This window comes from Neolamprologus multifasciatus, chromosome 22 (assembly GCF_963576455.1).
Source record: "Neolamprologus multifasciatus chromosome 22, fNeoMul1.2, whole genome shotgun sequence".
NCBI classification, from domain to species: Eukaryota; Metazoa; Chordata; class Actinopteri; order Cichliformes; family Cichlidae; genus Neolamprologus; species Neolamprologus multifasciatus.
This window is the reverse complement of record NC_140459.1, coordinates 6812678-6829665: the sequence shown is the minus strand read 5'-3', so window position 1 is coordinate 6829665 and position 16988 is coordinate 6812678. Positions and strand designations below refer to the sequence as shown.

General features: G+C 40.2%; 1 protein-coding gene across 1 annotated transcript in view; it reads right to left on the bottom strand.

Moving 5' to 3' along the window:
• The window catches only part of atp1a3a (ATPase Na+/K+ transporting subunit alpha 3a), a 30410-nt gene that overhangs the window by 5559 nt on the left and 7863 nt on the right, over positions 1–16988 (bottom strand). Inside the window, exons 2-17 of the mRNA XM_085148447.1 lie at positions 12667–12780; positions 11278–11337; positions 10825–11028; positions 9670–9783; positions 9235–9369; positions 8572–8689; positions 7633–7721; positions 7239–7418; positions 5723–5921; positions 3304–3548; positions 2936–3128; positions 2613–2788; positions 2371–2507; positions 2089–2239; positions 1807–1975; positions 144–298 (exon numbers count right to left, since the gene is read on the bottom strand). Of these exons, the coding sequence (XP_085004573.1) occupies positions 144–298; positions 1807–1975; positions 2089–2239; positions 2371–2507; positions 2613–2788; positions 2936–3128; positions 3304–3548; positions 5723–5921; positions 7239–7418; positions 7633–7721; positions 8572–8689; positions 9235–9369; positions 9670–9783; positions 10825–11028; positions 11278–11337; positions 12667–12780 (2439 nt within the window). The remainder of the gene's footprint in view (positions 1–143; positions 299–1806; positions 1976–2088; positions 2240–2370; positions 2508–2612; positions 2789–2935; positions 3129–3303; positions 3549–5722; positions 5922–7238; positions 7419–7632; positions 7722–8571; positions 8690–9234; positions 9370–9669; positions 9784–10824; positions 11029–11277; positions 11338–12666; positions 12781–16988) is intronic.

Genomic DNA, 16988 nt, shown 5'->3' with positions numbered 1-16988 from the left:
CTGTGTGTATGTTAAAATGTTTTGAGTGATGAAAGGACTGAGACAATCTGTTCAGAAAGGTTATTTCACACAGTGCTTTCTTATTTTTATAGCCTGAACAGCACGTCTCGTCTTTGAGTCTTTGTCCTGAGCTTTTTTCTCACCATGTCAGTTCCCAGGTCGATGCAGAGGATAGTGATGGTACCCAGAGGCAGGGGGATGTTGACCAAGATGAAAAACAGGAAGGGGGTGATTTCTGGGATGTTGCTGGTCAGAGTGTACGCAATAGATTTCTTCAGGTTGTCAAAGATCAGACGTCCTGGAAAGACAAAGGTGGTGTATAAATGCAATAAACAAAATACCACATGCTCGAACAAAACTTGAGTGAACTGATCTAAGTGGTTGTTGAACTTCTTTTCATGAAAATCACTACAGTCCTTGAGGAGCTGCAGTTTTCTCGTGCAGGGCCGGTGTTAACAATCAGAAATAAAAAGTGACTAGAAGATATTGAAACAGGAAGCAAAGTTTTCTCCAAAATCTCTCACTTTTAAAGCTGTTGCAACATCTGCCTCTCTCCTGTGTTGATATAAAACTGAAACTGCAGTAAAGACAAAACTGTTTGCACACTTGTGTCTCCAATATGAATCTCAGTCCACTAGTCCTGCTGTGAGCATCAAATATTGAGAGGTGCACAACAGGCAGAAATGATGACTGCTAGGGCTGCTCGATTATGGCAAAAATGATAATCACGATTATTTTCACTGAAATTGAGATCTCGATTATTTGACGATATTTATTTAACAATAACAATGTATTGAATAATGACTTTAAAGATTGTCAAAAAATAATATAAAATAGTGTGCAAATACTAAAAACAGTGCAAATGTTTGCAATATAAAAAATAAATGAAAAATGTAAAAATCTATGTTTAATGAACTTTGAGGTGTTGCTCTGTGGTGCAGCTACACTGTAGCAAAGTTTACACACTGTGTCTACTTGATCCACGTCTGACTCCGCGAACCCATAATGTTTCCACACCACTGAAGTTTTTTTTACCTCTCTTTTCAACCAACGGCAGTCACTCTCCTCTCCAAATAACTTCTGCTTAGCTTTCTGAGCTTCCCTCGGGTCCTCTTAATCAGCGGTCCCCAACCCCCGGGCCTCGGACTGGTACCGGTCTGTGAGTCGTTTGGTACCGGGCCGCAAGAGTTGAGGTTCAGGTGTGAAATGTATAGTTTTCAGGGTTTTTATCGGTTTTCAGCATTATTTTGTTGTCGTTTTTATCGTTTACTCGGTTTTCCTTGGTCTTTTCACGTGTGTTAAGAATAAATTTTCTTTTTTTCGGTACCGGTACTAGTTTTATTTTGTTGTATTTATCCGCGACACCTTAAAGGCCGGTCCATGAAAATATTGTCGGGCATAAACCGGTCCATGGCGCAAGAAAGGTTGGGGACCGCTGCTCGTAATTGTTGTGACACGTGTTCGAAATGCAGAGAGGTGCGGACGATTTGCTACACGGAGCAGCACGAGAGTAAAGCACGAGGGAGGGGCTAATAATCGGCTCAGTCATTTTTAATAATCGTTGAAAGCTCAGATCGTAATCGTGATTAAAATTCGATTAACTGAGCAGCCCTAATGGCTGCGTGTCCTAGCAGTTGTGGCGTGACTTTTGCTGTGTTCCTGTTGCAAACATGACAACCGCGAACAAATAGGATACTTTTTTAAAACTCAGCTGAACCTTTTCCTACACCTTTTATGTCTGTTTTGTCATTTGTAGCCCAGATTCCTCGCCACACTCCACCCCTCCACCTTTTGTTCGTCCCTCACCTTCTTCCACTCCAGTGACGATGGAGGCAAAGTTGTCATCTAACAGGATCATATCTGCAGCTTGTTTGGATACGTCTGAGCCAGAGATTCCCATGGCAACACCAATGTCAGCCTTCTTCAGGGCAGGAGAGTCATTCACACCATCACCGGTCACAGCCACGATAGCCCCCTGACAGAGGAAGAGGCCACATAAACTCACTTTACAGCCCCGGAGATAAAAACTAATTACACTTTTGTTTATCTCTGTTCACCTGTAAATCAGTGGCAGTGCAGTAACCGTACCTGTCTCTGGCAACCTTCAACAATGATGAGCTTCTGCTGTGGGGAGGTTCTGGCAAAGACAATCTCTGTGTGATTCCTCAAAATGTCATCCATCTGGTCCTGCGTGAGGTCTTTTAGATCCGTACCATGGATCACACAGGCCTTTGCATCCCTGCATTCCAAAAAGAAAGAAATATAATTATAAATATATATATATGTACGTTTTTTCTTTTCTTCAGTATTATGTATTATGGCTCAAAACAGCTTTAGCAGTGATAATGAAGCCACAGGAGTAAATGTTACCTGGGGTTCACTTGGCTGACAGGAATGTTGAGGCGTGCAGCGATGTCTTCCACTGTCTCGTTTCCCTCAGAGATGATACCCACACCCTTAGCAATGGCCTTGGCTGTGATTGGGTGGTCACCAGTCACCATAATAACCTAAAGGAAGAAAAGAAGAAATAAGATTAGAAGATCATAAACAGAAGACATATTTTTAGAGAACGAGAGACAAATAAAAGACTGTCAGAACAGAAAGGTGTCCACCTTGATGCCAGCTGAGCGGCATTTGCCCACAGCATCAGGCACGGCAGCGCGGGGAGGGTCAATCATGGACATGAGGCCAACGAAGCAAAGGTTGTCAGTTTGGAAGTTGACGTCATCGGTGTCGAAGGCAAAACCTTTTGGGTACTTGTCCTCAGGCAGAAACAGGTGGCAGAACCCTGAAGGAAGAGGGATGTTAAATTCTCACACAATTAATTTATTTCATTTAGTACAGTCTGAGCACAGAGAGCAAGAAAAGTCAAACTTGTATTTCGCTAATTGTTTTCCATGGCATTTGAAATAATTAGTTTTCCGATCATCCTTACCCAGCACTCTCTCTCCCAGCCCTCCCAATTCCAGATAGGCATTCTGGAAAGCCTCCTTCATCTCATCGTCCATCGGCTGCTCCTTGCCCTGCACCATGATGGTGGAGCAGCGGTCAAGGATCCTCTCAGGGGCTCCCTTCATCACCAGCAGGTAATGATTGTCATTTTCCTCCTCAGTGTCATGAATTGAGAGCTGATGGGAATGGATTGAACTATTAGTACAAATAAATATTTGGTATGCAGTTCTTTGCATGTTTAAGCCGGTTTGCTACAAATTGCCTGATTCAGCTCATGTTAAAACGAACTGGCAATGTGTGTAATTGCTTATTATATTTATCTTTCTGCACAAACAAGTACTTGGTACTCACCTGGTACTTGTTAGTGGAGTTGAACGGGATCTCTGCAACTTTCTTATTCTTGTCCCTCATGGCCTTGACGGAGCCACAGGACAGTTCGATACACTTCAGTAGAGCTGACTCGGAGGCGTCACCGGCTACGTCTCGTTTCAGAATGGGCAAAGATTCCTGACCTGCTTTGAACACAGCGCGGTTGCAGAGGGCAGCAATGCGAGCCAGAGACACCCATGTTGTTGAGCTCTTGTCAAAGGAGGAGCCTACAAGAAGCAAAAAGGAAGTCATTGAACCTCATTCAAGCATCCAGCTGCTGATACAGCGAAGGGTTACGGTTAAATCTTGCCATTTTATCTTTAGCTTTACTTCAGTGCTTTGTTTCCATGCATTATGTGGCATGTAAATAGACATTACTTAGAACAGAATGTAGTTCCAGTCTCACATTTTGCTTTTAGCAATGAAACAGCTAATCTGTTTGTTGCACTTTTTCAAAGCACAAAAACAGATTAAAAACTACTGAAACAAGGTGTGATTAAAATGTTCAGACACGTCCAAGTTCAGGTTCAGCATTTTAAGAGTTTCTAAGATTCAGTTTGAACTGCAGATGGTGCTCAATCAGCTTACAAAACTGTAGTACAAGCATGGCAGGAGCACTGGAGGCAGTGTACAGTGGGGCAAAAAAGTATTTAGTCAGCCACCGATTGTGCAAGTTCCCCCACTTAAAATGATGACAGAGGTCAGTAATTTGCACCAGAGGTACACTTCAACTGTGAGAGACAGAATGTGAAAAAAAAATCCATGAATTCACATGGTAGGATTTGTAAAGAATTTATTCGTAAATCAGGGTGGAAAATAAGTATTTGGTCAATAACAAAAATACAACTCAATACTTTGTAACATAACCTTTGTTGGCAATAACAGAGGTCAAACATTTACTATAGGTCTTTACCAGGTTTGCACACACAGTAGCTGGTATTTTGGCCCATTCCTCCATGCAGATCTTCTCAAGAGCAGTGATGTTTTGGGGCTGTCGCCGAGCAACACGGACTTTCAACTCCCGCCACAGATTTTCTATGGGGTTGAGGTCTGGAGACTGGCTAGGCCACTCCAGGACTTTCAGATGCTTCTTACGGAGCCACTCCTTTGTTGCCCGGGCGGTGTGTTTTGGATCATTGTCATGTTGGAAGACCCAGCCTCGTTTCATCTTCAAAGTTCTCACTGATGGAAGGAGGTTTTGGCTCAAAATGTCACGATACTTGGCCCCATTCATTCTGTCCTTAACACGGATCAGTCGTCCTGTCCCCTTGGCAGAAAAACAGCCCCATAGCATGATGTTTCCACCCCCATGCTTCACAGTAGGTATGGTGTTCTTGGGATGCAACTCAGTATTCTTCTTCCTCCAAACACGACGAGTTGAGTTTATACCAAAAAGTTCTACTTTGGTTTCATCTGACGACATGACATTCTCCCAATCCTCTGCTGTATCATCCATGTGCTCTCTGGCAAACTTCAGACGGGCCTGGACATGCACTGGCTTCAGCAGCGGAACACGTCTGGCACTGCGGGATTTGATTCCCTGCCGTTGTAGTGTGTTACTGATGGTGACCTTTGTTACTTTGGTCCCAGCTCTCTGCAGGTCATTCACCAGGTCCCCCCGTGTGGTTCTGGGATCTTTGCTCACCGTTCTCATGATCATTTTGACCCCACGGGATGAGATCTTGCGTGGAGCCCCAGATCGAAGGAGATTATCAGTGGTCTTGTATGTCTTCCATTTTCTGATGATTGCTCCCACAGTTGATTTTTTCACACCAAGCTGCTTGCCTATTGTAGATTCACTCTTCCCAGTCTGGTGCAGGTCTACAATTCTTTTCCTGGTGTCCTTCGAAAGCTCTTTGGTCTTGGCCATGGCGGAGTTTGGAGTCTGACTGGTTGAGGCTGTGGACAGGTGTCTTTTATACAGATGATGAGGTCAAACAGGTGCCATTCATACAGGTAACGAGTGGGGGACAGAAAAGCTTCTTACAGAAGACGTTACAGGTCTGTGAGAGCCAGGGATTTTCCTTGTTTGAGGTGACCAAATACTTATTTTCCACCCTGATTTACAAATAAATTCTTTACAAATCCTACCATGTGAATTCATGGATTTTTTTTTCACATTCTGTCTCTCACAGTTGAAGTGTACCTCTGGTGCAAATTACTGACCTCTGTCATCATTTTAAGTGGGGGAACTTGCACAATCGGTGGCTGACTAAATACTTTTTTGCCCCACTGTATCTGCAAATGGTGACTGGTTTGCTATATTTAAGGGAAGATTTTTTGTTCATGCCCTTTAAAATCCACACATTTCACAATCCTGTTTATTTGCACTTTACTTAATATATACTGCATGGAGGCGCACATTTAATGCTTACTAAATAAAAAGAGAACAAAATCTCACCAGACTGATCCTCAGTGGTGTCAGCTTCATGAATCTGATTGTCAAACCACATGTGGGCCACGGTCATCCTGTTCTGGGTCAGAGTGCCTGTCTTATCAGAGCAGATGGTGGAGGTGGAGCCCAGAGTTTCCACAGCCTCCAAGTTCTTTACCAGACAGTTCTTGCGAGCCATTCGCTTGGCAGTCAGTGTCAAGCACACCTGGAGGAGAGTGATGAAGCAGGAGACAAAAACAAGGAGGAAATGGGAGTGGCAGAGGAAAGGCATCAAAGGCAAAGTGACAGGGAGAGAAAGAAAGAAAACAAGTGGAAAGGAGTTGTTGATGATCGTCACAAACAAATGGACAAAATCAATGAGAGAGAGAGAAAAATATAATTAGTATTTTTGTTGTAAACTAAAAGAACAGATGAGCATCTCCAGACACTTAACTAATTTCTGCCAACAACCTGAAACACATAACCCCAACTAGGAAATAAAAACCACCCAGATGCCTGGAAATGTTCATTCTGCTCACCAACATAGCACTCTATACATAATAATGCAGTAAGAACAGAAAAGTCCTTTCAGGATATAAAAACACAGCCCAACAAGCAATGCAGAGAGAACATGAAGCATGAAAGAGCGATGCTGTGAAGCAGAGCAGCAGTGCATTATGGTACCATGCCAAGTATGGCAAGACCAGTGGGTCAAACTAGCCAAGGCCAAGCACACGAGGCCTAAATTCAGTTCATGGTGCTGAGAAACATTTGCCTAATGTCATTACATTAGCTAGTCCTTGTCATTGCAGACAGCACCGCCACTGGCCTGGAAAAGAGAGAGACACACGAAAAGGAAGATGGAGAGAGAGAAACACAAACACATATGGGACTGCCTGAATAGAAAGAGAGAGGAAGTGGGAGATGAAAGGACAAATACACAGAGGCGACACAACATTTCACCACAGAAACAAACTGAGAATGTTAAAGCACGAAATATAACCATCACAATATCAAACCACACACAACACAACACCGGCCAAAAACCACAGAAACAACACAAAATTAAACAGAAACTAATGTAAATAACACACATTCAGACGTGGGTTAAACCGCTAACAACCCAAGGTGACATTGGTGACACCACCTTTAGCCTGTTACCTTCTCTCTGTGAGAAAATCGATATTAGAGTGACTTACTAACACACTAAAAATGAGAAATATTACTATTTTTAATACCAGTGAGTGTTGGAATAAAATTTTTGTAACAGTCTTAAAAAAACAGGTTTCATGATACAAAACATTTTCAAAGCTTCATCTAATTTATTTGTATTTCATATTATGTGAAGCTACAGTTTGACCCAAGTCTGTACAAATCAATGTCAGACACACACATCTACTACCAATCCTAACATTTCAGCCTTATTGACGAATTTAAAAAAACAAAACAAAACAAAAACCTGAACCACACCTAAGGATCTTGGACACACACAAACACTCCATATTGCACCATCCACTAGTTTCACATCTCTCTGCCAACTCACAGTGACTGTGGCCAGCAGTCCCTCGGGCACATTAGCCACAATGATACCAATGAGGAAGATTACAGCCTCCAGCCAGGAGTAACCCAGGATGATTGAGAGGATGAAGAAGGTCACGCCAAGGAAAACAGCCACGCCTGTGATGATGTGGATGAAGTGCTCAATCTCCTTGGCAATGGGTGTCTGAGGATAAAAAAGAAGATGTTTAATTGACTGCAAAGAGATTTCATTTCTGAAATTAGACTTAAACTTTAAAGCTCTGATAAGGTGACACAACTAAGACAATGTATAGGCTTTAAATAATATTCCAAGAGTTTTAGTGAATGAGTGTATAGTTACACGGTTTTAGTTTCTTGCTGTAATGGATGTGAGCAGTTATTATATATAATATATTTACCTTTCCAGTCTCCAGACCTGAGGTGAGGGTAGCAATGCGTCCCATCACTGTGCGATCACCAGTACACACAACAATACCACGTGCAGTTCCTGGAAAAACAGAGGGAACGGTTTTAAAATATATGCACTTCAACACTGGCTGCAGGGGAAAAAATGGAGAACGAAAAAATAAATAAATAGAGTGTGTTAATATAGATGAACAAGCGGACAGAGTGATGATGATTGGAGACGTAGTGAAGAATGTAACATGTCCACCAGAGGGCACCGCTTCTTACTATTTTCCAATTAATACACTGTGAGATTCATAATGCGTTTTGCTGCAATGCTGATAATACAATGGCTACAACAGGATCCACTAGAAAGGAACTGGTACAAGGTTAAATAGGATCACATTTCTAGATCTACTTTTGATGACCAGAGAAGTCACTCATTCCATATCTAACTGTCACCGTGGGAAAATGAAGAAATGCAATGAAATCCTGGGTCATATCTTGTTGAAATAACAGAACACAACCGCCGCCAAAACCAACAACAGGTACAATATTATGTACATCAGGGGTGTCAAACTCAAATACACAGTGGGCCAAAATTCAAAACTGGAACAAAGTCGCGGTCTAATGTTAATATTTATTGAAATATATTTATTCCTCCAGATTTAAGAATGAATCTTTTCTTATGGACTCAAACACGTTTTGCTGAAAAACTGAATATGGAACAAGCAAAGCTTAATACTAAACAATATATATATTAGCTGTATAATACCAGTAGGCCAGCTCTAATAGTAATTTGGTATGGCTTCGCGGGCCAAATGTAATTAGGCTGCGGGCCAAATTTGGCCCGTGGGCCAGAGTTTGACACCTATGATGTACATTATCATATTAGAATAAAGGTGTATTTGACTGTTGGAAAATGGTGATGATGATAATGGTGATAAACTTACCCTCAACACAGTTGGTAGAGAAGAAGGCAATGTTTCGGGTTTCCAGGGGGTTGTCATGGGTACAGTCAGGTGACCTGGTCTGGGGCTCTGATTCACCAGTCAGGGATGAGTTGTCCACCTGGACAGAGCAGGATTGACAAAAAAAAAGAAAGACAGACACTTGATTAGTTTGTGAGATCGGCCGTCTGGGTCAAAGACAAGAGAGAGAAACTTGTTGAGGGCTACATACAAATCCAGAGAGAGATACAGACACAGATCTTCCAGCAGAATCCACACAGGACGTGTTTCACTTGCCACAAATATTTATGTTGCTGATGGTTTGCTCTTAGTGGACATTCCAGAGTCCAGTTGCCTAGGTAACCCTCTAATGCACTTACCACCATGTCAATAAACAGTGTATTGCACTGTTAATGGTGGTACTCTAATTGGTTTCCTTGATTTTGAGAAGTTTGGTACTCACCTGGTGAGCTTGGGACCCACTTATGCTTTTCAGTGATTATTTTGCTTGCTATTGCTTGAAGTTGCCGAATGCCATTGACGTTCTGAGGTCTCCTTTATCCACACTGTTGTGAATCGCTTGCCCTGTGGATCTGTCTCTAGATCCTTGATTTCTACTATCTCTGAATGTCTGTCATCATGAATCTGTCTGTGCCTGTAGCTCACCTTGCAGCCATGTGAGGAGATGATGCGGAGGTCGGCAGGGATACGGTCTCCTCCTTTCACCTCCACCAGATCTCCTGCAACCACCTGCTCAGCGTTGATCTGCATCTTTTCTCCCTCGCGGATCACCAAGGCTTGCTGGATCACAGAGTGACAAAGAAAGACGTAAACATGCTATTTGGAGGATCGCTTCATATAATACATAACCACAGAACTCGACAAGCGATACACTCATTAATTTTCAGCACCCTTTGAATTCTAAATGTTTAGTCACTCCACAAACTGCAGCATAATTTATTTCAAACCTCCTTCAAGCAAATTCATTTGGAAAACTGGATTTAATCAAGCAATACATTTTGTGAAATCTCCTTCTGGCACAACAATCACCACAAAAACATCCCGGCATGATCCTGACGATGACTAGGAAGTCTCTGGTACCTGAGGGACCATGTTCTTAAATGATTCCATGATCTTGGAGCTCTTAGCTTCCTGGAAGTAAGAGAAGCAGCCGGTGATGATGACAACAGCTGACAGCACGATACCCAGATACAACTGTAGAGAAAGACAGAAAGGGGAAAAAAGGTGTCAGACTGTCATATTTATAAAGAAAATAACCAAAAGACTCAACTTTTATCTAAAACTTGATCGCATGAGAGGAAAGAAAGGGAAAAAAAGAAGCTAACTTCGTGTCAATAAATGCTGGACTTCAGAGGCATGTAAGAGCTAAAGACCAAAGCTATTTCAGGAACTCAAGGCTTCTGTAAAGTTTGAAATCTAGAAATAACATAAATCATCTTTAAGTCTTTCATTTAAGTCTCGTATCCTGGAGCTGACAGCAGCACGTGGTTTGATTTGGACTCAATGAACTGAACGCTGTCCATCTGTTTGCAGTGTGCTTTATTAGTGGTTTTATGACTATGTTGGTTTGCTGTCATATGTTTTACCATCTTAAGCTCTAAATCTGAATCTTGTCTTTCATATCTTGCGTTCAGCATCTGACAGTGTGTGAAAATACAGTTTGTTGACACACTCTTGGCCACTCGTAACTCATGACTCAAAACGGGTGATGTTTCACCCCGAGACCTCCCTGTGGTCTGAACAAAGCATGTTGTCCTTTAATGCTGTGTGTGTCAGAGTCATTTAGCCTCAGTCCTTTGCTCTACTCAGTGCTCTGACCTGGCATGAAACAGTGCTGACCTGTAAATACCCTGCTCTTACCCTGCAATTACCAATGCCAGGAGTCATATGCTCCCTGTGGCGAGTCCATGGTGGATACAGACAAGACGGTGTCTGTCACTCCAGAGATGGGTCAGCTGACATGATTTCTACAAACAGCTGACACATATTTTATCATAGGGATGAGATGCAGCCTCATCCCTAAAGAGTAGTGAGTCAGCAAATTGCTTTGTAAAGTGATATGCTACAGGACAGAGCACACACACACTACAAACAATGTGTTCATCCTTATTTTGTGTATAGCTTCTCATAGGTGCTGATGTTTGTATTTTAAGCAACAAACCCTGCCTACTTAAAATGAATGAGGATTTATAATCTATTCTATCATCTATCCACCCATCCTGACAAACCACTTACATTATCCCCAGCAGGTTCATCCTCTGTGGCAGCCTGGATGGCATAGGCCAGGAAGCAGAGGATGGCACCAATCCACAGCAAGATGGAGAAGCCACCGAACAGCTGACGACAGAACTTGACCCATTCTGGGGTGGTAGGGGGTGGAGTCAAAGCGTTGGGGCCATCCCTGGCCAGATACTCTGCAGCCCTGGCATTGGTCAAACCCTAGAAATTATAAAAGCAGTGGACAGAAAACGATGGAATGATGCGATGTGAGTGGAAGAAAAATAGAATAGAGGTGAAAAAACAGGAAAGGAAATAAAGGTAGTACAGTAGGTATGGCCTATTTATGTATAACATCCATTTGCACTTTAAAAAGTCTTCATAAGCGGTGCAACATACACCAACTTGTACGCCAGACAGAAATATCAAAAAGTGCAAAAGTGTAATTTTGATTTGAAATAAAGTACTTACTTGAACGATATCGGTGTTGTACTTCCGGCAAACCTCCTCAACAGACATTTTGTGTTCAGTCTACAAAGAATAAAGATTTATCATGAAATCAATCAAAACCTCAGTCACAATGTATTTATTTATTTTGATAACACTACAAATTATCTTCAAGAAGCAAATAAAAGCAAATCACCCCTTACACGAAGCAGTCACTGAGTTTTAAATATTGGAGATTTCTGGTTGCCAGCATAAAATTTCATCAATGTTTTTGGTATTTTACAAATGTTTCAAATAATTGTAAATAATAATAGAGACTGATAACATTTATTTATTAGGGGTGGGGGAAAAAAATCGATACTGTGTAGTATCGTGATAATTTGTTTGCTAATAATGTATCGATACAGGGACAGCAGAAATTGATATTTTGTTACAAAAAAGGTTTTTGTGCTCTGACTTCAGAGCATGTTGATCCTTTTTCTGAGCAAGAATCCTGACATTCCTTCACTGTCCAAATGTGTTTAACTTTTTTTTTGGCAGCAATAAACATGACAGTTTACTTATTTTAATTTAAGACATGTTTTATTTTAATTAAGTTTTAATTTACTTTCAAATTCTTCAGTTGCTGAAGGGGCTGCATAGTTTTCATAAACTGCATAGTTCAGAATAGCTATAATTGTACCAGATGGTTGCGTTCAGTTAAGTTGGACTAGACTGTAATACAAACCGTTCAGTTTGTCAACAATAAAACTGACTGAAATGAGAGAAAGACTGAGTGTGAGACTTATAGTTATTAGATAAAATGAATATTGATAAAGTTTACCTTTATGTACAGAATCTGAATATCGCAAAATATTTTTAAAAATTGCAATAATATCGTATCGTGCGTTAAGTATTGTGATAATATCGTATCGTGGGATGTATGGTGATTCCCACCTCTATTATTTATGATTTTATTATCTGAACATCTGATACAGTTTTGTATCACTTGGATTTCCTGTGGCTTTGGCTTCCTACCTCACACAGAAGAATATCCTTCCACAGGAGGATTCAATTGCTCTGGCATGTTATGTCAAACCACACTGTAACATTACTGTGCAGCAGCTGCTACGGAACACCACATCTCTGCCATCTCCTTTTTAACCAGGGAGATTAGATTACAGTTGGATCACAGCTCTTTGAATGCTGGACTTGGGCCAGGAAGCTTAACAAACTTCTCAGTACTCAGCTGGGATTTCAAGGTTTTCGTTTACTCTGTCTACAAAGAAGCCTACTCATACTTTGTATGTGGTCTTTCTGCATTTTCATTTCTCAAACCTCAGTAAGAGTTCCATTTTATACATCAGCACCTGGCCAAAACCTGCAGGTGAAAGCAGTGGGCTAAGATGAAGTGGTTTTAAAAAGGGTACATACTATGGGAACTTCCTTCTTCAGGTCATCGAGATCCTTGCCTCCCTTCTTCTTGGGCGACTCCTTCTCATCCTTGTCCTGCGTGGTAGCCACGCGGTAGCTGTCCGACCGTCCATACTGTAACGCAGAAAGAAAACATGTATATAATGAGCCTACAGTATTGTTTAATTTATCAATTAAATTAAACAATTTAAGTTTGTTGTATTTCTTTAAATACCACAAACAACTTCACAACAAAAAAAAGTCCAAATCACAACACTGCTTTATTGAGCCATCAAGGGAGAAAGAAAAAGATTTGACTGCCAGAGTTGTAGCTGTTATAATCTATAGTTTTTACCAGTAATCACAATATAACACAGCAATGACTACAGAGAACTGTTTGGCTGGACCATAAACTTGTTAATAAACTTTGTGGCTTGTGTGATTCCGTCTCTACCTCTTCCATATTAAGCCCCAGACAAAACATTAAGGTTGAGATCTAAACTTGGCTATAATCCCCTGGTGTGTCAAGACTTCCTGATTAAATCTGGCATCATTAGAGAACAGGCTTGAATCAAGAGCTCCTCTTAAACTGCTGTTTACACGAGTCTCTATTTAGGCTTCTGCTGTTTAAACTGTTGTTGTGGCTGAGAGGAGGATCAAGGAAATTAATATGTGATAAGACAGAAACAACAAAATCTGAAGCAGTTTCCTAATGCGCAAATTATTGCACATAATGTGTGTATGCTACATTTATTTAGATGAATGCACCAGCAAGGTCTCACAATTTTTTTTCATTGTGCATTCATTTTCTAAATGATGTCGTTCTATTATAAACACTCTCATCCATCTTATTTGTCAGAAATCTATGGATTTTCTTGTTAGATCTAATTACTCCATTGTCTTTTGCACACAGTCCTACATGTTAAATTTGTCCATATTGAAAAATAAATAAAATAATCTGCAATATAGAGACACCAGAGTTGACTATTTTCGCCAGTAGTACATTCCTAGCCAGTCACTATTTATGCTGTGGTTACTTGCCAAATAAAACGCATCACCAGAGAACATCAGTTCATGTCTCACTGGTAAACTGAGGCTAAGCTTACAGTAGCTGTGACACTAGATTTACAACACTTGATTTGCATGACACGTTCATGATTTACAAGTTATGATTTACAAAGCCACGCCACGCGATTTACATTTCAAGCACAGTGATATATGAATGCTTTACTGTAAAAGTAAAGAGACCAAATAGCAAAAAAACAATATTTCCCACTGTTTTTAAACATAATTAGATAAAGTGTGCTGTATGAAAAGACAGGTGCTTTTTTTCCATTTTTATTTTCTCGCTTGATCCTCTGCTGTAATAGTCAAGGCAGTCTTTACATATATTTTATACATGCAAACTTATTTCTCAGAGACAAAATTATAAGTGACTTATTCAGGTCTGCTGCTGTGCTGCTTCTTTCACTGGCAGCAGTTAATCAAAAGTTAATCACTTAACTTTTATGTGTTATTAGGGTGACATTGATACAACCTAATGCTTAGTATCATTAGGAACAAATGTGAGAGGTACACTGAGGCAATTTATGACATACTGATTTGGTTCATGAAGCTGGGTCAATAAAGTGATGCATTTATAAAAACATGGAAAGGAAATCTCTTTCCCTGATTGTGAACATTGAACAGTCTAATCAGATCTATGAAGTTTAAATTTAAATTTAAAATGTAGTTTGGGTTTAAAGTCAGTCCACATTTCCTGAAAGGGTTTTGACCCTGAAAAACGTGTGACTATTTTGTGTGTAACACTACACAGATGTTTGCTACCATCCAAATGTGACAATGTACTCTGAACAGCCACACACTGGCAATCAGACTCTGTTTAACCTTGCATGATAAGATGAGAGAAGTGACTTATTTTGGGAAAGCTCTCATGTGGATTAGTCTGGGCCGAGAGATTTCACACTGATTTGATGGTTGCTTCATACGGTTTACCATCTGTTTTTTCCTAACTGGAATGAAAGCTGATAGGGTGATGGCTTGTTGACAGCCAATGACATTTTGCTTTGCACATCTGCCTATGTGCAGTCTTAGAGTTTGTGCATATGCCAAATAGTTCCATGTCAAAATTGCATCAGCATCTTTTACTGTGGAGAAAACCTTTAAGGACCACAATTGTCTAAATGCTACTTTACACAACAAAGTGGTGTATTAGGATAGGTGCTATAATATAACTTGCAAATAGCTCTTATCCAGCCTAGTAGTACTCCTGTTCAATGTGGTGCAACAGACAAAGTTTGGTTCTATTCTCTCTTTACGTTCATTTGGAATGAATGACTTCTGTTGGTTTAAAAACAATAAAACTTATTGACTATCTCACATATTAACTTGTGTGTTTATAATTCAAATGTGTTAGTGACTGCACATCATGATACTGAGAAATAAACAACTGTTTAGCCACTCTATAGAGACAATGCATCACTGCTGACCTTTTTATTGCATGACAGGCAATGAATTAATATTAAAACTGGCCATTTTAAAATGTATATATGTGTGCAGTAGTGATTTAATCAATGCACGTGTTTATTTTCTGCTTAGCTACAAGTTTGTGGTTTCAGTGTGTGCACATAGATTTCTATTTGTCTGTGTGTATGAGAGTATCTATTTTTTTGCCATCTGTCAGGAGGTGAAGTGTTCCCTGGACCCTGATCCAGCAGACCATCAGATTACGGCTGTTTACTACACTAACAGATTAACCCAGTGAACAACAATAATCCCTTTCAATCACTCTCTCTCCCTTTCTCTTTACTATCTTCCCAATACTACTCTCTCATTCATCCTTACTCATTCGCTTTGTTACAACACTGAAACGTCTGAAGAAAAGAAAACACTGATTAAAAAACTTGCACATATAGAGTCATCAGCTAAAATATATATCATTAAATAGCTCACAACGTTTGGCACCAAATATAAGATTTTAGAAAGCAGAAGTTACACCTCTCAAACAATCTTTGCTGTTGGAGAATCGTGTACATTTTATAGATTTCTTCGCAGAAATCTTTGCGTGGCACGTCTTTCTTATCAAGTCTCTGACAAAAATGCAGTGAATATGTTTAAATGTGAGAATTACCACTGACTGAACCAATGAAGGAAAATGATACTGCTATTCTGCATTTTTCTAACTTCCTTTTTTCTATCTTTACTGTACATTACAAAAGCCAAATTGTTAATTAAATATCAATACTGTTAGGCAAAAACTTGCCAATGTAAGTCTGATTCTTTATCTTGATTATGCTTTTCTTTACTGCAGGGGTAGGCAACTCCAGGCCTCGAGTGCCGAAGTCCTGCAGGTTTAAGATCGCACCCTGGGTTAACACACCTGAATCAAATGATTAGTTCATTACCAGGCCTCTGGAGAACTTCAAGAAATGCTGAGGAGTCATTTAGCCCTTTAAATCAGCTGTGATGGATCATGGACACATCTAAAACCTCCAGGACACTGGCACTCGAGGCCTGGAGTTGCCTACCTGCTTTACTGTGTGGTAAAAAGTCGAGTTTTTCAGTATAATAACAGTCTAAGGACTGAACGAGATTCAGGTTTACAAAAGCACCACTGCCATGATTGTGCCGTCTATCAGAAAAGTATGGTAGCACTGCTAAAATTAAATGGCAGACTCATATCTTTTAAAACGTTTAAATACTTTAGCTTGACTGTTTAACTCTGAGAAACTTCTACACAGAGATTTTGCAACGTTTCTAATATGAATAAGTATGACACACACATCACTAAGCTTTTAAAACATGTTTGTGGTTTGTGCCTCAATATAAATTTAACCAAATGAAGGATTTTCACCAGCTTTCAACTGTGGGTCAGATTACTGTGATGATGGTTATTCATGATCACATAAGATGAAAAGTACGTAAGAAAACTTCACAGTGTAAACTGATAAAAAGATTTCTGTGAATAAACACTGCTCTCATATATAAAACCATCTGTACTACACAGTCTGACAGAAATCAGGCAATCAGTAATGCATCCACACTTTCTGTCTCAGAGTTAAGTCAGTTTGTTCTCCTTCAGTAGGATTCAGAAATCCTGCAGGTGAGCACTGCACTTGCTGCTAACGTTGGCCTGTGCATATTCATTCCCAGTCATGTTTTTCCTAACATTTACTCAGCCTGAGGAGACATACTTGATGACTTTTTAAAGATTTTCCTAACACAAAATGCAAAACAACAATAGACTTATTGAACAGTGTCAAAAGACAACAAACACCTAATTACATTCTCCCAGTCAATATGACATTTAAAGGTATTCCTGAACCAAACTAGAGCCAGGATAG